This window comes from Lutjanus erythropterus, chromosome 19, assembly GCF_056507025.1.
Source record: "Lutjanus erythropterus isolate fLutEry1 chromosome 19, fLutEry1.hap2, whole genome shotgun sequence".
Lineage (NCBI taxonomy): Eukaryota > Metazoa > Chordata > Actinopteri > Lutjaniformes > Lutjanidae > Lutjanus > Lutjanus erythropterus.
In genome coordinates, this window is record NC_139335.1 from 20,634,157 (window position 1) to 20,658,793 (window position 24,637).

Below are 24,637 nucleotides of genomic sequence, written 5' to 3' on the forward strand. Positions count from 1 at the left end.
CCAAAGTCTTTGTCTTCTGGTGGTTTCCTTCCTACTAGCACACTTGAGCTCCTCTGTATGGGAGTCTGTAGACAGATTAAAGACAGTGATAGAGCTCTGACCTCACTGTCCTTAAGCCAAAGACTCACATGTCAAAGGGCCAACAACATGCAGCAGTAAATAACTGAACGTCATGCAAAAAAAAATAATAATAATAATAATAATAATAGGTTTCATGTTTTTTCAGACACCTAATGATGATCAAAATATGTGAAGATCTTTGTCTTTGTGCATTGTGCACATACTGTAGACCTACACATAGTCAGTGATTATGCAGATTACCAAAAAAAGCATTCGACTCTATCATTGAGATGAATAACTTATATGATTTCCAAAAGGCTGTATGATTCAATTAATAATATTTTAATTTTAAACATTTTCATTTTTAAATCTATTCATATTATAGTATATTTTCAATCTTAGAATGGTGCCTTGGCTGAGGAAAAAAATTGAGAACCACTGATAAAAACAGTTTGGTAGTCAATTAACCAATTATTTGATTGACAGAAAATTAATCACCGACTATTTTTGTTTTATTAAGTATTTTTAAAGGACATGTAGACTGAACATAACGGGGGTATGGACCCGTTGTTGAATAAAACAAGGATTTTAAATAAGTCATCTTGGATTTTAAGAACTTTATGGTCATTATTCACTACATTTCTGCCGTTTTCTAATAATAACAACATATTCTGACAATATTTAAATATGTAAAGTGTTTATCAGATTGATCAATAATGAAAATAATTCTAAATTGCAGCCCTGGTATTGAACAATGTGGTTCAAGCACAACCACAGGCAATAATGAGATACAGAGAACTACAGTGTTTTCTCTCCACCTCTCCAAATACGACTCGGCCTTGTTAAGTTTGATTTCTTGCACACGTTGGAATATTTCCACGCTGAAATAAACCCAGAGCTGTATGATCTTTCTCGCCGTCTCTCCTCCACAATACTGGCTGAGCTATCCCCTCCCCCACGCCGGCCTCTCGTTCTTTCATCCCCCCACTGTAACGCAGCCTTCCCTGGGCATGCGGAAAGCGCGTGAGCCGGCGGAGGGGGGCGCTACAGAGCCGTGCAGGCCGGTCCCTGCGATACAATCTGCCGAGAGGGGGGGTGTAAAGGAAAAAAACCAATTGGGTAGGTCGGTCTTTGTTTCTGGCGAGGAGGAAAAACCAAGAGACGCTGCTGCCGGTGAGGACTCAAACATCACCTTTCACCACTTGTGTAAGTCCGCTATAATTCTGTTATCATGTCCGGAGAGTTTGGTCTGTGTTTTACGCTTCCGTGGGAGGATGTATGTGCTTTTGTGAGGTGTTTTTTATTGAGGAAAAAGACGACATTACAGTAGCGCTGCTGTGGCGCGACAGTGTGCAATGAATGAAAAGTGTTTTTGTAAACGTGCTCAGAGCGGAGCACCGAGCCAAAGGTACGGGAGGCGCGATGGATCAATCAGCCCCGGCGATGAGGGATGCTCCTACCTTTCACATGTCGCCGCATCTGGACAAACAGCTCGAAAACAAGATATTTTTTCTGCCTAATTGGCCTGGGAGAGCATGGCCGGCTAGGCTAACTCCAATAGCTCGCTAGCATGCTAACGTAGCAGTCGTCAGCAGCCAGCTTATGTTGTTGTGTGCGGCTTTAAGCTAGCAGGCTTAGGCTCTTTGTAGATTTATCATTAGTTTAGTGTCATTTATGGCTGAGCTAGTTGTCCAGTGGATTCAAGTAAACTCATGCTGAGTCACATGATGTAAAACAGGGTTTAGAGTTCGCTAGCAGACACAATGTAACGTTAACTATTAAATCCGGCTAGGCCCGGCTAACGCTAGCAAAGCTAGGAATGCTAATAATAGCTAACAAACCGTTGTTTCCTTGTAAATGTAAACATTATATCAAGTGGACCAATTCAAAGTTTTTACTTTGTATAAATGTCCTCTTAATCAACTGACGCATGTGATTGTATCAGCAGGTTGTATTTTGTTAAATACAGCCTCGTCTGCATGTTTTTTGACCCATGAAGTGACAGTTTAAATGACCTCTTTGCGACCCACTATGTGTATAAAGCTGGTATTTTGCAGACACACTTACACATGGTTATGAGGCACATATGTGGTACCAGTGTTGTGAATAATCTTGTTCCATTCAGCAGCTGACCATCTGTCACAATTTCAGCTCACAAGGGTTCAGGACATTTCTTCCCACAAAATCATAAAAACTTAATTTCCTCTGATCTGTTGTGGTTTATAGGGTTTGGTTTTAGTTCACATAACACCAGAGTCATTTAGTTTGTGGTTTGTGCTCTGTAAAGCACCAAACAATTCATTTGGAAAAAGAAGAACAGCAGCATCAGTTTGAGAGCTGCTCTCTCAGTACACCACCAACTGTTGACTGCACACTTTATGTAAGATTGTGATTAACATGCTAACTGTCGTTTCAAAGAGACACAGTAAATACTTTTTCATATGTCATAATGCAGTGCATTGAGCTTGTTATATTGTGGTTAGCTCTGCATGATCATCTCCAGGTCTCAGCAGATTACATCCTGAGTTTGCAGCCTTCACTGTATTTATTTATTTTTTATTTATTTAACCAGGAGAATCCCATTGGGATTAAGAGTCTTTTTTTTCAAGGGAGACCTAGCCAAGACAGATACAGCATTTTGATTTCTTTGCTCTTCTGTGACAGTAAAATGGAATATCTTTGGATTGTGGATGAAACAAGATATTTGAGGGAGTCACCTTGGACTTTGGGAAATGCTGATCTATATTTTCACCTTTTTATAGCCTAAAAAAATTAATGGATTAATGGAAAAAACCAACAGATTTTTTTGATAATGAAAATAATCCTCAGTTGCAGGTCTACTATTTCCATTTTCTGCTATTTTATACTTTAATCCCACTACATTGGAGGCAAATATTGCACTTTTCACTCTGCTATATTTATTTGATGATATAAATTACCAGTTACTTTGCAGATTCCATTAATAATAAAATTATAAATTAAGAATGCACAATATGGATCTTTTTTCAGTTGACATGATACCAGTAATTACCCTCTTCCCATGGTCGATACTGATGAGACAACTGTTAATTTCACTTTTTGTTTTTTAAAAAGAAGTTCACGTAACCTGTAGTTTGTGCACGCCTGATGGTTAGAAAGGCTAAGATGTAGTGACCAAAGATAGATGATTTAATATTTCGCAGCTCTGACATCACCATTACAACAAAAACAAAGCACAGTTGAGTTTAGCAAAGTTCATCAAAAACTTTACAAATAAACTTTGGCTTTTCTGGATCATGTTGCCTCTGAATTAAAATTGAATGCTTTGACATAATCTGTTTAATCAAATGTTATTGTAGTCAATCTTTAAAAGCCGTCGCTTTTGCCTCCATTGAGTGAAATCCTGTACACTGTGACTTCAGGTATTTTCAGTGTAATTAGGAAACTAGGCATGCCTGTCATCATAGAAATATATCAAAAGATTGTGATATTTATGTCAACCTTGGTCACATCTTTGACACACTTACCTTTGACACACAGCTCTGCTCACTTATACAAGCAGTTCCAGCTTGTGCATGAGGTTTCTCTTCATCTGTTGCATAGTAGCCCTCACTGTTGATAGGCAGTTTCTTCTGATACCTAACCAATCAGATAATGCTGCGCAGAGTCAGGCTACAGACAGACAGAGGTGGTGCATTAGAATCGAAGTAGCACATTTTTCAGTCAATTTATTTTATCTGCAGTGTAATTAAAAAAACAAAAAATAATTAAAAAAAAAAAATCTGATCACTGTTTTAATTCCTGTTGCTATCTCCCTCTGCAGGGGTACTTTCTGCCACCACACATTCCCAGTCTCCCCTGAGAGATGTCCACCCCAGACCCCCCAATGGGAGGGACACCTCGGCCGGGACCCTCCCCAGGCCCGGGGCCATCTCCAGGAGGCATGATGGGTCCGAGCCCAGGCCCCTCTCCAGGCTCAGCCCACAGCATGATGGGGCCAAGCCCGGGACCACCTGGATCTGGACACCCCCACCCTCCACAGGGACCCTCAGGATATCCTCAGGACAACATGCACCAGATGCACAAAGTACTAAACCATTTTTAATATCTTTGTTTATTCTACTTTCATAAAGATATTTAACTCTTATGGTAAAAATACACAAGTATTTTAGTAATGCTTTGTAGTTTCATCTTTTGAGTTAATGTTTTGTGATTATGTAGTGTTGCCCTATTCTCTACTCACAGATGGCAACTGGTATTGACTTAATCTTGGTATTAGCTTTTATTAAATTGATGGTCCGTAGGCTGAATTTGGCCCTTTGAGCACTTATAAAAATGACAAAGTATATAATTGTGATTTTATTTATATAACCTGCTAACAAGTTCAGGGGTGTTTACATTGTTTATTAGAGAATCAACATTTAATTACTAGGCTAACCAGCCAGTTCATTGGTTATATCTGCTATTAAGTACAGAGATACTTTAAACTGTAAAAAATGTGAACTTAGGCTGTTTAAGCAGAGAGAATTTACGGGCATCAACCTGAATGAAAACAGCAACATTGTGTGTATTAAAACTACAAGCTATTTCTAATCTTGGATTACAAGGGTGCTTTGTATTTTCCTGTACTTTTGAACATAATCTTTCTCTCCAATTGTGAAAACTAATAACGTGGAGGGAAAAAAAGTAAAAAGGTGCAGTATTTTACACTCCCAACTTGACAGGTCAGACATAAGAAATGTAAGCATGTGGCCCCGGGGCACTTAACTTTTTTCAAATCAGGCACTTCTAAAAAAAAGAGATTTTTTCATCTTACATACAGTTTACAAACTAAGACTGTAACAATATATACATTAACTTTGGATATAATTGTGTTAAAAGTTCCAACCTCATGCCAAAATGAGTCTCATGTATCATTATTCTTTCTGTTTTATCAGCCCATGGAAGCCATGCATGAGAAGGGAATGCCTGATGACCCCCGCTACAGCCAGATGAAGGGCATGGGCATGAGACCAGGGGGACACAGTGGGATGGGACCGCCTCCAAGCCCAATGGACCAACATTCCCAAGGTAACACAAAACACAGTGTTGTGTTTTATGTAGCCTACGTGCCAACTTCTAGAGAGATAAACATGAGTAAACAAACAATAAATTCTGAAGGTTGAATCCTCATAATTTGAGTCTCAACATACAGTGGGTGAAGACAGAATAAAATTGAGGTTTTCCTCTTTGCCTCTGAAAAGCTCCACAAAAGAAGAACAGATAATTGTGTCAGGCAGACATACAGTACACTGTGTGCGCGTGTGCGTGTGTGTGTGAACCCATCCAGCCGGTTTCTCTTCTTGTGTTGCTGCTGGTTTGGCAGCCTGAGCAGACAGCAGTAGGCAGGACAGCGGTATGGGGCGGGGTTGAGGGGCTTCCCCTTTGAGACAGCAACAAAGGCAGCTGCAGCTACAAAACCACACAGTCAGTAAGCAAACGAGCATAGACACACACACACACAGGAGCACTAAATTGACATAACAGCAGTGTGTGTGTGTGTTACAGAGACAGTTCTATATTTCAGTGATATAAAGAGTGACTTGTTCAGTCCCCATTTTCAACTTTTGGCCTAAAATTAAGATTGTAAAACTAAATGTTGCTTAGCTTATAGACGGTATTTTATTTGTCATTAGGGCCACATCTGGCTTAGCTGTTAAAATATGAACCCGTACTCATGGTAAGGTACGGGTGCTGAAAACCCTTAAACAGTGTTTTCAAGGTTTGAATTTTGGATTGACTCTGCTTGAAGTTGTAATTACATTACTTTAATAAATCTCTTTGTGACTGAATAGGTTGCTTTTTGGATAAACAAATTTAATATGTTGTCTTGGCTCAGTCAGGTAGAACAGCAGAATTCTGCAGAAAAAAGGATGTTAGTTCAAAATCCAATAACTTGAATTTTAGGCATTAGTTTCTTAAATAGGATTTAAAAATTGAATTTAAAAATGAAAGTTGGAAAAAAATATATTGACCACAATATAACAACTACAGATCAAAACCATCTTTGAACTAATACACTATGCAAACTGCATGTGTGTTTATGCCCATGTGGACATAAAATAGGTCTTAAATTGCTTGATGATGGTGTTAAAAAAGGTCTTGTAAAAATTCTGCAGAAACTCTGTATAGGATGTGAAGTCTGCTTACAAAAAGGTGAGATACTATGTTGTGTTTCCTTCAATTTGTCAGCCTTCTGTAGGATGCTATCCTAAAACATGAATGAGCATTGAAAATATAATTTATCTGATTTAATGTGTTGAGGAAGTGAACTAATATTTAGATGTAGTTTTCTTTTTCTCTTTCTTTTTTTTTTAGCAGAGATGTTATTCTCAGTTTCCTATCCAGGGATGAAAATTAGCTTACAGCTAACTCTGGTACAGCTAAGGACCTGTGTGTTATTCTTGTCAGATGAGAAAGTTAAATAAAACTATAATAAAATAAATTACCACAGCTGTAAGATGCTGGAAAAGCTTGAAAATGCACCTTGAAAATTCTTGCAGTACTTGAAATTCACTTGAGAAAAGATGTAGGAGCCCTGTTGTGGGGCAAACCCATAATGCATCTGTTTTGTGTTTCCCAGGTTACCCCTCTCCATTGGGAGGCTCAGAACACGCACCTAGCCCCGTCCCAGCCAACGGCCCTCCATCTGGCCCTATGATGCCCGGAGGTCCCTCTGGCCCTGGGGCTGGCCCTATGGAGGGCAGCGGGGACCCTAGCCAGGGGATGGGTCAACCTAACCGCGGGGGTCCCCAGGGTCCAGGCGGACCTGGTGGTGCAGGAGGAGGACCGGGTGGTGCAGGTGGACCCACTCCTTTCAACCAGAACCAGCTGCACCAGCTCAGGGCTCAGATTATGGCCTACAAGATGCTGGCCCGCAGTCAGCCCTTACCTGAGCACCTGCAGATGGCCGTGCAGGGGAAGAGGCCCATGCCCGGAATGCAGCAGCAGCCGATGCCCAACATGCCCCCGACTACAGGACCTGGTGGTGTGCCTGGGGCTGGTCCGGGACCAGCTCAGGCCAACTACAACAGACCACACGGTGAGTTGAGTCCTGTTTAGTGAATTTTAGCAATATTGCATGGAAGAAAAATAATATCCAAATATATTTCTAACTTAAGCTTTAAACAAAGAAATGTGATGGCTCAACAGAGACACCTGGTGGCTGAACTGAATTTGATTTTTAGATGTCCCAGTATTTTCTGATTATCTGATGAATCAAATTGCTCTTCTTGTTTTAGGCATGGTAGGTCCAAATATGGCTCCTCCTGGACCTGCAGGAGTTCCCCCAGGTATGCAAGGCCAGCCTACCAACGGACCCCCGAAATCATGGCCTGAAGGTAAACTTTGGCCCCTTTTGCACTGTACAAAAACCCACTAACACCCACTAACATCTGGCTTTTGTCTTCAATGGGAAAAAGTACAAACAGCATTAATTCCCAGGTCAAATTACTCTTCAGTAGGCCACAGGTATTTATCAGTGCCAATTGGCAGTGGTGGAAACATGAACCCTAATTTTCACCACATTTTGGGAAAGCAGCTGAACGATGGATAAGCATTTTACTTCCTATACTTCCTATAAGCTCCCTGTTATTTTGTTTAGTATGAAGCTTCAAAATCAGGAAATGTTTGGTTTTCATTTCACTGGTTTTCAAACACAACTCCTATCATGAAAGTGAACATGAAACAGTAAAATAAAATGGATACCTGAAAGCACAAATAGTCTCAACTGGTCAGCACACATCAGAAAAAAAAGAAAAGCAAGCTAAACTATTGCTGGTAAAGAATCGATTGTCTGTTTGTAGCATGTTTAAGCATGTTTAAAAAACTTAAATATAAGTAGGAATTTTGTTGTAAATGGTATTAATGTTGAGGTTCATCTCACACTGTGTATGTTTGTTGTGCGCACACAGTAAAATTAATTTCTTCTGATTCCTCTTCCAGGACCAATGGTCAATGCTGCTGCCCCATCCAACCCTCCGCAGAAGCTCATTCCACCTCAACCCACTGGCAGACCCTCTCCCGCTCCCCCATCTGTGCCCCCTGCTGCTTCCCCAGTAATGCCCCCTCAGACACAGTCCCCAGGACAGCCGGCCCAGCCTCCTCCCATGATGCTCCACCAAAAGCAGAACCGTATAACCCCCATCCAAAAACCTCGCGGGCTGGACCCAGTGGAGATCCTCCAGGAGAGGGAGTACCGGTGAGTCTGACAGGCTGGGGATTAATGTGGAAAAACACAGTGAATCAGTGTTTGCTTGTACACACTGCTCTGTTCTGTTGTTTAGATTTAGCTAACTATAGCTGCACCTCTGTTATGTTTGTGTTTTCTATATAAACCAAAGAGAAGTGGACCAAAGTAGTGAATTGGTAAATGCAGGATGAATGAATATACTGCGTGCTTCATTTTTGGTTTATAAATAGTTTATAAATGAGGACACTATGATTCAGCAGTGCAGAAAAATCTAAAAATGCTTTTATTTCTTTTACTATTGTGAGTTTGTAACATTGTTAGTGATATAGGGGGAGAACAATAATGGTTTGAGTCTTTGGTCTTCATTAATCATACTTTTTAAAATATATATTCTTCAGGTTACAAGCTCGTATCGCTCATCGCATCCAGGAGCTTGAGAACCTGCCTGGCTCTCTAGCCGGTGACCTGCGCACCAAGGCCACCATCGAGCTGAAGGCCCTGAGGCTGCTCAACTTCCAGAGACAGGTAACCATGAAGTTATCGGCAAGAAATGTTTAAAGGAAAAACAGTTGTGGTACATATTTAACCTCTGCTCTTTTATTCTGTCTCTAGATAAATTGTTTTAATATGTCTTGTGTTCTGTGCCCACAGCTGCGTCAGGAGGTAGTGGTGTGCATGCGTCGTGACACTGCTTTGGAAACTGCCCTCAACGCTAAGGCCTACAAGCGCAGCAAACGTCAGTCTCTACGTGAGGCCCGTATCACCGAGAAGCTTGAGAAACAGCAGAAGATCGAACAGGAGCGCAAACGTCGTCAGAAACACCAGGTACGCTGTGTGAAGTCATATGTGGGTGGAAGTAAAGCAGAGTGGTTTAGAGCAGCGTAAAGGGATTCAGTTGGCTGTTCGTATAATTTTTCTTATTGTATTTAATGAAACCTGTGTCCAGTTTTTTGTGCAGTATTTTAATTTTGTTGTGACATTCATTGATTAGTCCCAAAAACAATGAAGATCGTCTCAAGACAGCAGAAAAAACAGGAAGATATTTTTTAGATATATAACTAACTAATGCTTAGTCCATTAACTCAATGCTAATACATTATGGGAGGTTTCATTAACAGTCACGGTCATTAGCATCACAAGTGGGGTCATTTTATCTTAACAGGCAAATCCATTTTTTTTAAATGCTTAACATAAAACAACATGTGAACAAAATGACATTAAATTGTTATATCCAATCACAATACATATTGATTCAGCACCCAAGTGTCATGATAATATCAAATCTGGAAATAAATGTATTGCACCAGTACTATTAAATAGGAGAAAATAAAGAAAGAACTGAATTTGTATCAATATTATTTCAGGTATTCAATAGTAGTGGTGTCTTTGTGTTCTTCTGTCAACAGGAATACCTCAACAGCATCCTGCAGCACGCCAAGGACTTCAAAGAGTATCACCGCTCCATCACAGCGAAGATCCAGAAGGCCACCAAAGCTGTCGCCACCTATCATGCCAACACTGAACGCGAGCAGAAGAAGGAGAATGAGCGCATTGAAAAGGAGAGAATGCGGAGGCTTATGGTGAGACTCAAAGCTGTTAAAGAGAAACCTAAATACAGTATTAGTCTGTATTTGTATGAGGTGGACAGTTTCAGAAACATATGGATGACATGTTGGTTATTGATAATATTTATTGGTCACATAAGCATTTAACAATCTCTGTGAATCTTGTCCCAGGCTGAAGATGAAGAAGGCTATCGTAAACTCATCGACCAAAAGAAAGACAAGCGCCTGGCTTACCTGCTGCAGCAGACGGATGAGTACGTGGCCAACCTCACTGAGCTGGTGCGAGCACACAAAGCTGTGCAAGCTCTCAAAGAGAAGAAAAAGAAGAAGAAAAAGAAGGTAAATGTTTAGAAAGGGCATTTGTGATGAGTCTCTTTGCTTTTAAGTTGCATTTTTATATGTACCTTTTATTTTTCTTGTATATTTTCAGAAGCCTGAGCCTGTGGAAGGTGGTGCTGCTGGTCTGGGACCTGATGGAGAGGTGAGTTTATGACAGGATCACTTGTACTTGAGTAAGATGTCATTATTGATCTTTATGTGTGGTTTGTTTGTTACTTATCTGATATAACAGCCTCTTCACAGTATTAATGTTTCTGTCATTGTCTCTCCTCTCCCAGCCTTTAGATGAGACCAGTCAAATGAGTGACCTGCCAGTAAAGGTCATCCATGTGGACAGTGGAAAGATCCTGACTGGTGTCGAGGCTCCTAAGGCTGGCCAGCTGGAGGCCTGGCTTGAAATGAACCCAGGGTCAGTGTAATGGCTGCCTGATAATAACTTTGGCAAAGGAAATAATCACAGCAGAGTAAAGCTTAAACGTTGCACGCGTTTTTAATCTTGTCCAAAACACTTTGCTCCTCTACAGATATGAAGTAGCGCCACGTTCAGACAGTGAAGACAGTGGTTCAGAAGAAGAGGAGGAAGAGGAGGTATGGAACACAGTCATCTCTACATCAAAGCAAATGGCCACTTGTAAATTCTTCCAAACAGTTTTCTGACCTCTTCTTTTTTTTTGTCAGGAGGAGGAAGAGGAGCAGCCTCAGCCCTCTGCAGCTCCATCAGAGGAGAAGAAGAAGATCCCTGATCCTGACAGTGAAGACGTGTCTGAAGTGGATGTCCGGCACATCATTGAGTAAGATGGAATCACTGTGATTTTGACAGTCTTTATTGCCAATAAGAGTCTATAATAACTCTAAAAATTAGAGGTCATGATTAAAGGGATAGTTTTGATTGTTTGAAGTGGAGTTGTAGGAGGTACTTATCCATAGTTGGTACAAATATAGGGAACACTTAAACTGATGTCAGCTTTCTAGGTGGACCTGTGTTTCGGTTTTGCTACTGACCCCCTTAACTACTCCTGTAGTCCTGCTGCTTCTCCAAACTGGGGGTGTTTCAAATAATCCAAACTATCCCTTTAAGTTACACAAGGAAACTTTAAAGGCATCGCTATGTTCCGTTTTTTGTTCTTTCCTGCTCGAAAAAGTCTCACTGTATCCTGCCTCTCTTCTTCCACCAGACATGCCAAACAGGATGTGGATGACGAGTACGGTAATGCAAGTTTCAACCGAGGCCTGCAGTCCTACTACGCTGTGGCTCACGCTGTCACTGAGAAAGTGGACAAACAGTCCACACTGCTGGTCAATGGGCAGCTCAAGCAATACCAGGTACGCAACCGCAATGTGCCGTAAAGAGTAGAATCACATAATTTATGAGGGAAATCAGAGTGTTGTGAGTTTTTACAAGTGAAATCTGACCAGATGATTCAATGAGTTGAGTAAACTGAAGCAAACTTTGACCCGTTTCTGCTCAGATCAAAGGTTTGGAGTGGCTGGTGTCGCTTTACAACAACAACTTGAATGGCATCCTGGCTGATGAGATGGGTCTGGGAAAAACGATCCAGACCATCGCCCTAATCACTTACCTCATGGAGTACAAACGCCTCAACGGGCCCTTCCTCATCATTGTACCTCTCTCGTAAGTCCCAACACGTCTTCCTCAGTTCCCCAAAGCTTTATCTGTAACAATAACTGTACAAGTTGTGTTTTTATGTTCATGTGTCGTGTTGTGTGTTTTCAGAACTCTATCAAACTGGGTGTATGAGTTTGATAAGTGGGCGCCATCTGTTGTGAAAGTCTCCTACAAGGTCAGTGGCATCTCCACAGATATTCAGTCAGTTTTTGTCACAATGAAAATAGTTTAAAACCCAAGGTCCAATATACATTTGAAGGATTTGTCTAATTTATGCAACTCTGTTGTTGAGCGTAAATGAAAGCAGTTCTATTCATTTTCAGGGGTCCCCAGCTGCTCGTCGTGCATTCGTTCCCATCTTGCGCAGTGGCAAGTTCAATGTGTTGCTCACCACGTATGAGTACATCATTAAAGATAAACAAGTGCTGGCAAAGGTAAGGAAGCGTGCATACAAAACGTATTTATTCATCCATCACTTTCTCAGTCTTTTGTTCCTCTTCCTAACTTCTGTGTTTCCTTCAAAAGCTTCGTTGGAAGTACATGATTGTGGACGAGGGCCATCGAATGAAGAACCATCACTGTAAGCTGACCCAGGTCTTGAACACGCACTACTTGGCACCGCGACGTCTGCTGCTTACTGGCACTCCGCTGCAGAACAAGCTGCCTGAGCTCTGGGCCCTGCTCAACTTCCTCCTGCCCACCATTTTCAAGAGCTGCAGTACGTTCGAGCAGTGGTTCAACGCCCCCTTCGCCATGACCGGAGAAAAGGTCAGTTACGGTCTGGTGGTTGGGTTTATTGTATGTGGTTGTGGAGGTGAGATCATAAAAATTAGAAATAAGCACTTTTACATACCAAACAATCCACATAACACAAGTTACACAAAATATTTTGTACTCTGATGTACCCTTCTCATCCTCCCTTCTTTTTCCCTAAAGGTTGACCTGAATGAAGAAGAGACCATCCTGATCATTCGACGTTTACACAAGGTGCTCAGGCCTTTCTTGCTGCGTCGACTCAAGAAAGAAGTCGAGGCCCAGCTGCCTGAGAAGGTCAGCTTGCATAAACATTTACTTCAGTTGCTTGCTATCTGTTTTTATTGCGATAAAATGTCTCTTCATGATGTCATTCCTGCCTGATTTTTTTTTAATGCTCTAGATCAGTTGTCCCCAACCCCTTGTCCCCTTGATTAGGATAACTATTTTAACTGTTGTTTTTTTTAAACTGTCATTACCTTTAGCTAAGTCTTTGAACTGTTTATCAATAATATAAGCTAATTATTTCATAAGTTTTTCATTACTTTTAGCTAAATATTTCAACAGTTTTTTTCTATTTCTTTTAGATTAACCATTTTATCTTCTCTGCTCGTGCTCTAACTAATTGCAACCTATGGTGACGACCACTGATTCCTTTACACAAATGTGGATACTTATCCAGTCCAATAGTTGCTATAATTTAGTTTCTCCCTTATTGTTGGTTTACAGGTGGAGTATGTGATAAAGTGCGACATGTCAGCCCTACAGAGGGTTTTGTACAGACACATGCAGGCCAAGGGAGTCTTGCTCACAGATGGGTCCGAAAAAGACAAGAAGGTAATGAGATTAGGGTGATGTTTTGAAATTTTATTGAAATCTTATTTAATGTAGTACAAAATGTTATTTCAGTATTATTGGAAAATAAAAGGTGTGCTTTACCGTTTTAGGGTAAAGGTGGTACGAAGACTCTGATGAACACTATCATGCAACTGAGAAAGATTTGCAACCATCCCTACATGTTCCAGCACATTGAGGTAACAATCGGAGGCTCCTCTGTGATCAGGCCATCAGTACATGTTTAAGAATAAAAGTTTGTAGAATGCAGATCAACTGAATGCTTGTTTGATTTCCAGGAGTCTTTCTCTGAGCATCTTGGTTATTCTGGTGGAATCGTGTCTGGGTATGTAAAGCTTGAAATTGTGTGTGCGTTTGTACCACACGTGTGTCTTGTGTAGACGTGTATGTATGCTGCACGCTGACTCATTCTTCCTCATATCGCTCCTTCTGCCTGTCCAGCCCTGACCTGTTCCGCTCCTCTGGGAAGTTTGAGCTGCTGGATCGTATCCTGCCCAAGCTGAGGGCCACCAACCACAAAGTGCTGCTCTTCTGTCAAATGACATCACTCATGACCATCATGGAGGACTACTTTGCCTACCGAAACTTCAAGTACCTGCGTCTGGATGGTGAGACACCTCTGACCAACAATTGGACTATTAGCTGTTCAGTAACCCCGACTCTTGCATGCTCAGAGCTGGCTTGTTAATGAATGTGTATTGCCTATTCTCTTACGTATACCAAGTAGCTTTTTGTAATGTCATGTAATCATTAGGAACAACTGAGTTTCACTTTTTTAATACGTTAATCTTTCTCCCAACCTTAGGAACCACAAAGGCAGAGGACCGTGGCATGCTGCTGAAGACGTTCAATGACCCGGCCTCTGAGTACTTTGTGTTCCTGCTCAGCACCAGGGCTGGAGGTCTGGGCCTCAACTTGCAGTCTGCTGACACAGTCATCATCTTTGACAGTGACTGGAACCCACATCAGGTACTCAAACGCAGATATATGTTGGCATCAACACAGTTATCAGTTATTGCAGTAGATATAATAGGGATGTTAATAATTAATCATTAATCACCATTAAGAATTTAGTCAATTAAAAGATCTTATCATTAATTAATCTATTGTCTAGAAAGGGGAAAATGTACTTTATTTTCTGGTTTGTTATCTACCTGTTTACCAATGCCTTGTTATATATGTGTTATGTTACTGATTATTATTTGTTGATGTACGCCTGCAAACCTTGAGGAAAATTGCCAAAGTTGCCATTGTTTCCACAGTCACCACACACTATCGTTCCACCTTAACCGATCATATATGTGTTCTCCTACAGGACTTGCAGGCCCAGGACAGAGCACATCGTATTGGTCAGCAGAACGAGGTGCGCGTACTCCGCCTCTGCACCGTCAACAGCGTGGAGGAAAAGATCCTGGCGGCAGCCAAGTACAAACTGAACGTGGACCAGAAGGTCATCCAGGCTGGAATGTTCGACCAGAAGTCTTCAGGCTATGAACGTCGGGCCTTCTTACAGGCCATTCTGGAGCACGAGGAGCAGGACGAGGTCGGGGCTCGAGGAGGCTGCCGCACTAGGGGGGCGTGGGTGGGTGTGATCTGAACCTGTTCCCACATCGCCCACCCACCCACATCCGCCTGTGCGCTGCCCCACCTCTTCATTCTCTCTTTTTTCTCCTCCTCTGTCTCTTTTCCTTACTCCCTCTTTTCTCAGGATTTGTGAGCTTTCATCAATCCAGACTCTCCTTTTCTCCTTTATGTATCTCTGCTTCTGCACAAACCTTTGATGGTTAATATGATACTTTATCTTTCATACTTAATGTTAATACTTCCCCCCTTTTATTCCTCTTTTTTCTCTTTCTGCTGTTGACTTTTTTCTTGCAAAAATCTTGCATCTTGTTTTGCTTTTTCACTTTTTAAAGCATAGTTCTAGTGATATATCAAGCAGCTGAATATGCTAAACTTTAGTCATGTGATACAGACTTAAAAGTGATATTTTCTAGAGATGTCACAATACCAGAAAAAACACCACTTTGACTTTGATATGATTTTAGTATGAAAAACAATACTCTGTACCTCTTTCGATACTGTACCAAAAGAGAAGAAATGTCTTTGGCATACACAACAGAACAAGTTGTTTTTAGTTTTTTGCAGCTGCAGAAAACGTCTGCCTGGTTTTGCTGTGTTGCAAGCTAAACTTCTGGCAGGACAATAAAGACTGAACTGAAGTCTTGAATGAGCACTTAAAGGTCCAGTATGTAGGATTTATGAGAATTTATTGTCAGAATATGGCAGAAATGGAATATAATAATTCATAAGTATGAAAAGACAACAAAATTCAGGATGTCTTGCTTGATATAACCTTATGCAGACTACCATTGGAAAAAAAAACAATGGCACTCCATCTTCTGGTGAAATTATACTATAAATTTATTCCTCAAGGCAAACAGACCTATGTAACACATGATCACTTTGAATTAAATGCCAGCTGTGGGTGGCTTTGTAGTGCATTACCCATAGAGGGCGTTAGTAAATAGTCACATCCAATCTTGTCAAGATTGAAGAATATTAATTCAATTGAGTGACAGGAAATACATAAACACACTTTAAGTCATAATCACATAATGTTAAAATAAGAGAATGTTGAAATTTGCACTGTAGCGTATAACTGCTGTGGATAATACAAGTATTTAGAAAGCCAAAGGATATTAGAGGAACGGCACAAAGTCCACCTCATTGTTCTGTCTTTGAGGCTTAGTGGCCTTTAGTGTAACGATCGAAAATGTTTCGCATTGGAGGAGTTTTTTAGCTGTGTGTCTCTCCCTCTTTTGTGGTTAGGTATGACTTCAAGGACAACAGCTTTTAAAGAGGGGCTCCCATTTCCCACTTGATTGTAATGAATGGCCAGAGGATAAGTTGGATGTTTTTATATGAATAGCTGTTTTAGTTGCTCACTAAAGAGCGCATCAGACCAGCCATCCGAGTCATGCAGCTCCTCCTTCTCCCCTACTATGAATTCATAAGAATGTTTCATTCATGTATAATCACTGGAAATGAGAATTGTTGTGTTTTCACTACCATACAATGAGCCATTTATACCTGCAGAGGGCGCTGGTCCTCTTACATGGAGGCCACCATGTTGCACTGCCATGTTTCTACAGTAGCCCAGAACAGACAAACCAACACTGGCTGTAGATACGGCCTGTCACAAGATTGTGGCCACTTACTTTGAAGGAGAGGGTAAGACGAGGTGTTTGCAATCAGCAGGCTCATTACTAGATGTCACTAAATCCTACACACTGGTCCTTTAAAGAGTTGGGGTTTTTTTTTACAGTGTCAGTCTCAAATTAACAGAGATTGTATTGTTTTAAACGTGATATCAAAGAAGTATTGAAGTATCACTATTTTTGCGAGCTAAATATGTACAATGCCTACGCAAGGTGAACAGTAACATGCATTGAATTACTTTTTTTGTGCAAGTGAGAGTCATTAGTTCAGAGACTCAGCTCTGAGGCTCCACATGAATCTGTCATTAGTCTCTTGTCACTCACTTCGTCTCATTTGTCTGCAGGAGGAAGACGAAGTGCCTGATGACGAGACTGTCAATCAGATGATTGCCAGAAGCGAAGAGGAGTTTGAACAGTTCATGGTAAGTCCCAGATCCATATCAATTATTAGATGCTTTGTCAATTTCTAATCTGACTCCACTGAACTCCCTGCTGCATTCTTTTTTTCTTCTATTCCAGCGCATGGATCTCGACAGACGCCGTGAGGAGGCCCGCAACCCTAAGAGGAAACCTCGTCTGATGGAGGAGGATGACTTGCCCAGCTGGATTCTGAAAGACGACGCTGAGGTTGAGAGGCTAACTTGCGAAGAGGAGGAGGAGAAGATGTTTGGCAGAGGATCCCGTCAACGCAAGGAAGTCGATTACAGCGACTCGCTGACTGAGAAACAGTGGCTCAAGGTGGGATGTTAGAAAATACAGTGCATCTGAGAAGGCGAAGGCGAATCGATATGAAATAAGCTCAATGACCATTTCTCCTCACGACAGGCCATAGAGGAGGGAAATCTAGAGGACATCGAAGAGGAAGTGCGTCACAAGAAGACGACCAGAAAGCGCAAGAGAGACCGCGACCACGACGGGCCGGCCACACCCAGCTCCAGCAGCGGCCGGGGGCGGGAGAAGGACGAGGAGGTGAAGAAGGCAAAGAAACGTGGTCGTCCACCTGCTGAGAAGCTCTCGCCCAATCCTCTTTCCCTCACCAAGAAGATGAAGAAGATTGTTGATGCCGTCATCAAATATAAGGATGGGTGAGAACTTCTATGGCTAATAATAGAGCTTTATGATCATGTTGATCACTGTGTGTTCAATATTGATTTATTAAGTGGTAGATGGAGCATTGACTCACAGGGGGGATACTAAGAATACACTTTCCTTGTCTCAGTAGCAATGGCCGACAGCTGAGTGAAGTCTTCATCCAGCTGCCGTCCCGCAAGGAGCTGCCCGAGTATTATGAGCTCATCCGCAAACCAGTAGACTTCAGAAAGATCAAGGTGAGGATAAAAAGTAACACCTGCCTACCCTTCATGTTGAACTAACAAAAGAAATTTCAGGTTCTTTGTGTTTTTTTTATCTGAATATTTACTTTGTGTTTCATCATGTCACCCTTCCATCAGGAGAGGATCCGGAGCCATAAGTATCGCAGCCTGAACGACCTGGAAAAGGATGTGATGCTGCTGTGTCAGAACGCCCAGACTTTCAACCTGGAGGGGTCTCTGGTGAGTTCAGCTTTTCAGTCAAAATAAGCCAAGAGCATGTTTCATTTAAGTACTTCATTGTACTCTTAAAAAGCTGTACGAACCCTGAAACAGTAAAATAATCTGAAAATCGTCAGTAAGGATAATGGCTCCTGAGCTGTTCTAATGATGTCTGTACGGCAGGGTAACGTGCTCTCTTTGTAAACCTTTCAGATCTATGAGGACTCCATCGTGCTGCAGTCGGTCTTCACCAGCGTGAGACAGAAGATCGAGAAGGAGGACGAGAGTGAAGGAGAGGAAAGCGAGGAGGAAGAGGAGGAGGCAGACGAAGGCTCAGAGTCTGAATGTGAGTGTAGTATTTTAGACTTGACACCAAAGCTTTCACATGATCTGACACCGAAGGTGCTATAAACACGATGTTGTGATTTCTGTCAGCTCGCTCTGTGAAGGTGAAGATTAAGCTGAGCCGGAAAGAAAAAGGAGAGCGTGGGGCAAAAGGACAGCGACGGAGGGGCCGCGGCGCCCGGGCTAAACCTGTGGTGAGCGATGATGACAGCGAGGAGGAACAGGAGGAGGTGAGATAACAAGTTCACACCCAAGAGCAGCATCCCACTGAGAGGCTTAAAGGCCATCTTAAAGCATCAACATTCGTCATATTGCATGTCCTTGACGTTTAGTCAGACAAAGGTTCACTAGGCTGAGATATATTATAGACCAGGGCTATTTGACTTCAACAGCACATGAGCCAAATAGAAAAATTACTGAGGGTTTGTGGCTTTACAGCTTTACATTTCTACAGCTCTGAGTCAGACCTTATGAAGTTTGTTCTGATCATATGATGATATGATATGATGTCTCAAAGTGGTGTGTGTCAGTTTAGGTTCCTCAATGCTACATGTTATCACTGTTAGGCAGCATAAATTGAGAGTTGTGTAGTGCTTTTCATACTTGCCTATGCTATATATATGCATATTATATATGGGACAAGTTGTGGAGTGGATATACAGTTTGATGGAAAAAATGGACTACACACAGTACTTGTGGTGTAAAAATAAACCAGCACAAAAACGACAATTGGCGATATAAACCAAAGTAAACCACCATGTTCTGAACAAACACATTACAAATATTAATAAAACTTGGTATTTGCATTCTGAAACATAACATGGCAAACCTGAACTTAAAGTCATACATCATGGGAAATGAAATGATGCAAATGAGGGCTGTCTTTCAACCTATGAGCTGTACATGTGACTGCCACAAGCCCCAATCCTGCAGTATTCCCCAATGGTTGAAAGAACACTGTTACACAAGTTGCATTACACAAACTACATAAACTTTCCAGATGATGAAAACTCTGGATGTGCATCACCATCAACTGACACAGAACTTTTCTCTACTTTACTGTTTAGTTTAGTTTTAGCCTCATATAATCTCACTAATGGCAGTAATAATAATACTGAAAAAAATGGATCTCTAATTTCAAAAGGTAGGCACAAGCCTGAATGAAATTACGTAAAATACCACTAAAACAGCAAAAAATGCCCCTAAAAATTATGCTTCCTCTTCACCTTCTGTATACAGGATCAGACCTGAGAAACCAAATGCAGCTTCAAGATTGTTTAACACTTAAGAATTCATTTATTACTTAGATATTATTGAACATTTAAATGTGTAATGTTGTTTGTGGATACTCCCTCTGTGAGAAACTAAAATAAATCTTTGTTTCAGGAACGTTCGGGCAGTGGCAGCGAGGAGGACTGAAGTGAACCACCTGTGATTGGACCAACGGCCCACTGAGCCCCTCGACTGGACTTTATATATTTTACTTAGATACAGCAGGGAGACAGTCAGTGGAAAAGGCCTAGTTTTACCTAGATGAGCTGATTTTTAGTGAGACAATTGTATTCTCATTAAAGTATACCATAAATTAAAAATCAATTAAAAAAAAAACTAAAATATGAAAGATATGAACCATCCACTTCCATATTTAAACCATTTTCCCAGTATGAATAGTAGTGTGTCTCTTTGCCTTTTTGTTTTCTCCTGTAAGTGGACAATTGACAGAGCCTGAATTATAGACTGATCGTGGGCCATAAAGACAGCTAACTGTTTTTTAAGTGGTATTAATTTTGTCGTCTTTTACTTTGAGACAACACATACATGTGAACCAGGAGTCACTGCGTTCCCCCCCCCCCGAGTCCCCTTTTTGAATGCATGTCGTGCGTGTCTGTGGAAATGCACCTGGATGTGTCTTCACTATTATCTCTGTGTTTAATTTAAGACTACAAGCGGGATCACGGTACATCCCACCCTGCAGCCCCTCCCTCTCAGGTTGTGTATGTACGGGGGAGGGAGGGATAGGACCATTTTCTCGTGTCGGTGTCACTGGATTCCAAAAAGTACAATAAAGGCATCTCATAATTAATCTGCTGGCTTCACTCTTCTCTGTCTATAATGCACCCAAACCAGGGTCTCCACAGATCCTTCAGCAGTCTGAATTTCCACAGTGTCCTATATAGCAGGTTTAAGATATAGTTACTAGTTACTTTTCAGATTAGTTTCACAGTTTCATTACATTTTGAACTAATGGAAAAGTAATGTAACAAATAAATCACAGAGAAGTAAATAAAATGCACAGACAAAATAGAGCAATATGGAAAAATGATTTGTATATTTTTAAGATAAATATATACAGCAGGAAATGTGAAAAATAGTGAAAATACAATAGTTATTCTTTTACATTCAATTTGTTTTTGTATTTCCACATTTATTCTCTTGTTCTTTTAATTTTATTCTTTTTTTATGGCACTTCTTTGACTCCATATGTAAGAGCATGTAAAAATTAAATGCAACTTACACATTAATGCAGCTGTAATAATAATCCAAAAACATATGATATAGTAATACACAGACAATTTTACTGCTCTATGAATACTTTTACTTTTGATGCTTATATATAGATATATTGCTGATAATACTTGCATGCTTTTAAAGCGGCAAATATTTATTTAGCCTCTTTTGCTAAATTAATTTTGTACAAACAGAATGATTCCTAATGAACATTCAGTTGAAGAACTTGAACAACTTTTTGTAACATATTAGTTGCAATGTCATTGTATTAAAAAAAAATATTCATGAGTAACATTAAAATGTTGCCATTAATCAGAAAGGATCTTTAACCAATTATCAGAATCAATGGCCTGTATTTCAGAACACTTTCTTTTTCTCTCTAGTCTACTTGAAAGTCATTAGGTTTTCCATGTGTGTTCTTATACTGTCATCTAGTGGACACTTTGGTGAATACACCACATTATTCTGTGACTTCTGTAAGAAAATGAATGAAACTCAAAGGCAAAATTACTCAATTAACTTGAGATACATAGGACTTATAATAATCATACTTTAGCAGTAATATGATTAGTCTGAGATGTGCTTTTATTTGAGATATAGTTGGTTAATATGATTTTTTTTAAATCAGTGTTACAATTGCTCCCAATCACTGTGGGCAATGGTGAGTCTCTTGCTCATTGCATCAAATTGATTATATTTTTGTCCTTTGTAGTTAAAATATATTAATTGTATTATTAGTTAATGCGTATATCTATGTTTTTATATCAAAAGATGTTTATTTCAAGTAATATGTGAGTTATGAAGAAAAAATGTTACGATTGCTCCTGGTCTCCCCTACATATCAATATTGGGAGAGTGTCCTAATTAATGTTAGTTTTATTTATTTATTTATTTATTTATTTATTTATTTATTTATTTATTCTGCTGTGGAAATGGTATTCCATTTTCTTTGTTGAGGTCTTAAAAAGGCTTTTAAAAGCATTAAAAAGTTTTCAGATATTCCAAGTGGTTATTAACTGCACTAATCACATCTGTACACTAGATGGCCCCCCCTGAGAACAGGAAGCTGCAGGCTGAGGGATTGTTTACATCCACCTCCTCTATAGTGTTTCAGGTATAACTCTTTCTGTCAAGTCACAGTCATTTTTCACTTTTGTCTATCCTTATTTTTGTATAACACTTTCAGACCAACTTCTTTCAAAAGCTACTACAATGAAATTTCATATATTGATGATTTTGGAGGCCGATGTGGACAGAAGTGGTAGTATTTCTGCCATATTAACTTCAAAATATGATGTCAAAAATAAAATTATCTAAGTAAAAATCTACTGCTTCTTTTTAAGTGGCTAATGTACTACTCACTGTAACTCTGTCTGGAAAAAAATTAAACACAGGCTGATTTCACAGACACTCCTGTCCGGTGGCAGACATTAAGAAAAACCATAAAGAAAAAGTTAATCCTCTCACTGATGGTCTGGTTAATATATGTAGGTCATATAGAGGCATCAGTAATAAACTGAGGCTGTTTCATGAACCAATTATGAACTCCTTGTAGTAGTTTTGACCTTTTTAACCACCCATTTAACTATTCTTAGATTCTGATATCTCTGTGAGCTTGAAACTAGTTTTCACACATTTTCAGTCATGTCTGAATAATTCTGATCGAGTTTAAAGGTTTTGAAATACTGTACTGACCCTACATCATAGTTTTCCAGCACTATCCTCACTCGTCCAGGTTACTCTGACCCTAACACACACATACATCCTCTTCTCCCACACGTGATTTGCTAGTATCTGGGGGCACATGCCCCAACACCTGAACAAACATGTGGGTCATATCTGCTATGAATCTGCAGCGGGGTTGACTTCACATGCCTCGGTTGAGTTTTAGAAACAGACATCCCAGCATGATTCTCCCCGCAGACTCATTTTCCTGTGTTGTATCTGTCATTATTCCAGGATTCATTTGTTGTTTCCCCTATCTGTTTCCATTTGTGTTACTCACCTAAAAGGTTAAAGCTACTATAAGGAACTTTCATACTGTGTTGATTTTGTGTCTCCCCTGTCATAACCACTAAATTTAATGTAAAAAATAAAATTATCCAAATAAAAATCCCCCCACTTTCTTTTAGCTGGCTAATGTATGACTCACTGTAACTTTGCCTGGGAAAATGTAAACACACACTTATTTCTTCTGATTTCACAGACAATCTGACAGAGGCAGGCATTAAGAATAACTAAGACGCCAGTCTTCTTGTTGATGGTTTTGTTTGCTTATGTAGGTCATATAACAGCATCAGTATTAAATTTAGACTTTTTAATAACTACTTAAAAAGTTCTTGTAGTATCTTCAAACAGGTGTTGATTATAGCTAAATCTGGAACAAATCTGACTTTTTCTCAAAGTGACTTGAACTAGGACAGGACAGAGGGCTTTTAAATGATTTCTCCCCATCACCTTTTATTGCTTCATACCCTGTCATTCACACCGTCACTCTTATCTTCTTTTTCAGGGCCAACTTCTTCCAAGAAACAGGTCATTTTCCGAGCACCGCTCCCCATCCACGCGGCCACTCCCATATCCACGAGCCACAATGACAGCAGAGTAATCCAGAAATGTCAGGCTGCATTTTCAGTGGGTGATTGATTGCTGAAATCAAAGACCGAATCGGCAGGATTTGTCTGAGCAGTTCGTAAACGCGCCAGAGGAATAACAGATTGTTGAGTCTCATTCTCAAGTTATCAAATACCAATGTTTTGGGTTGGTAAAGCGCCTCAAGCACAGCAGAATAATGGTCAAATAAGACATTACAGGCAGAGGGACAGGGTCTCCAATGACCAGAGGTGGGGTACTTGAGTCACATGACTTAAGTCTGGCTTAAATCCCAAATTTGAGGATTTAAGACCTGCTTGGCTAAAACTGATTAAAGACTCAACTTCACTTTGACCTGGTATTCATGGCTTGAGACTTAGACTAGAGACAAATGACTCAAATGACTTAAAATTAAATATTTGCATTTTTCTTGGCAGACAAGCAGAGGCCAAAGCATGAGGCAACTATCACGGAGGGAGCTATTTCAAAAATAATAAAATTTACATTAATTGCCACAAAATATCAAATATCTGTAAGATTTATCAGCTGTAAGTAGGCTGCAACAGTTGAAAATAAAGCTGAACTTTTCATGACCACTGTCTTTTTTCGGTTGATTACTTTCATTGCCGATTACACTGTTGATAATTTTCTTGATTAATTGATCAATTAGTGGTTTGGTCCATAAACTGTGAGAAAATGGTGAAAGGCGAGGTCCTCAAATGTTTTGTTTCACCCACCACCCAAAGATATTCAGTGTGCAGTCATACAGGGTTGAAGAAACCAGTCAGTATTCACATTTTAGAAGCTAAAATTAGACAGTTTTGACTATTTTCTTAAATAATTACACAAGCATTTTGTAGATCATACTCAGACTGTTTATTTAGGATGCCATCTGAATTTCTTGAGATAACTATTTCCATTTCTGAGCCAGACACAGACACCACCACACACTTCTAGTAAGTGATAATTGAAAGATAATTATGTTTATGAATCTACACATTGGTTTTTCGGTTGGGAAAGTGTTGCATACT

The 24,637-nt window shown here is 40.2% G+C and overlaps 1 protein-coding gene across 1 annotated transcript; it reads left to right on the forward strand.

Annotated features, from left to right (window-relative positions):
• Positions 1-1,110: 1,110 nt before the first annotated feature.
• On the forward strand, positions 1,111-20,589 carry smarca4a (SWI/SNF related BAF chromatin remodeling complex subunit ATPase 4a). The gene is made up of 34 exons (XM_084745178.1): positions 1,111-1,266; positions 3,863-4,126; positions 4,977-5,109; positions 6,662-7,120; positions 7,320-7,418; positions 8,023-8,278; positions 8,668-8,794; positions 8,921-9,094; positions 9,676-9,849; positions 10,006-10,173; positions 10,265-10,315; positions 10,452-10,582; positions 10,698-10,761; positions 10,852-10,964; positions 11,349-11,496; positions 11,643-11,806; positions 11,909-11,975; positions 12,124-12,234; positions 12,326-12,568; positions 12,737-12,850; positions 13,283-13,390; positions 13,501-13,587; positions 13,687-13,733; positions 13,850-14,016; positions 14,214-14,377; positions 14,724-14,990; positions 16,974-17,051; positions 17,149-17,367; positions 17,455-17,714; positions 17,849-17,957; positions 18,081-18,182; positions 18,375-18,507; positions 18,597-18,736; positions 19,893-20,589. The coding sequence occupies exons 2-34, from the start codon at positions 3,905-3,907 to the stop codon at positions 19,923-19,925; spliced, it is 4,932 nt and encodes a 1,643-aa protein (XP_084601304.1). The 5' UTR covers positions 1,111-1,266; positions 3,863-3,904; the 3' UTR covers positions 19,926-20,589.
• Positions 20,590-24,637: the final 4,048 nt, after the last annotated feature.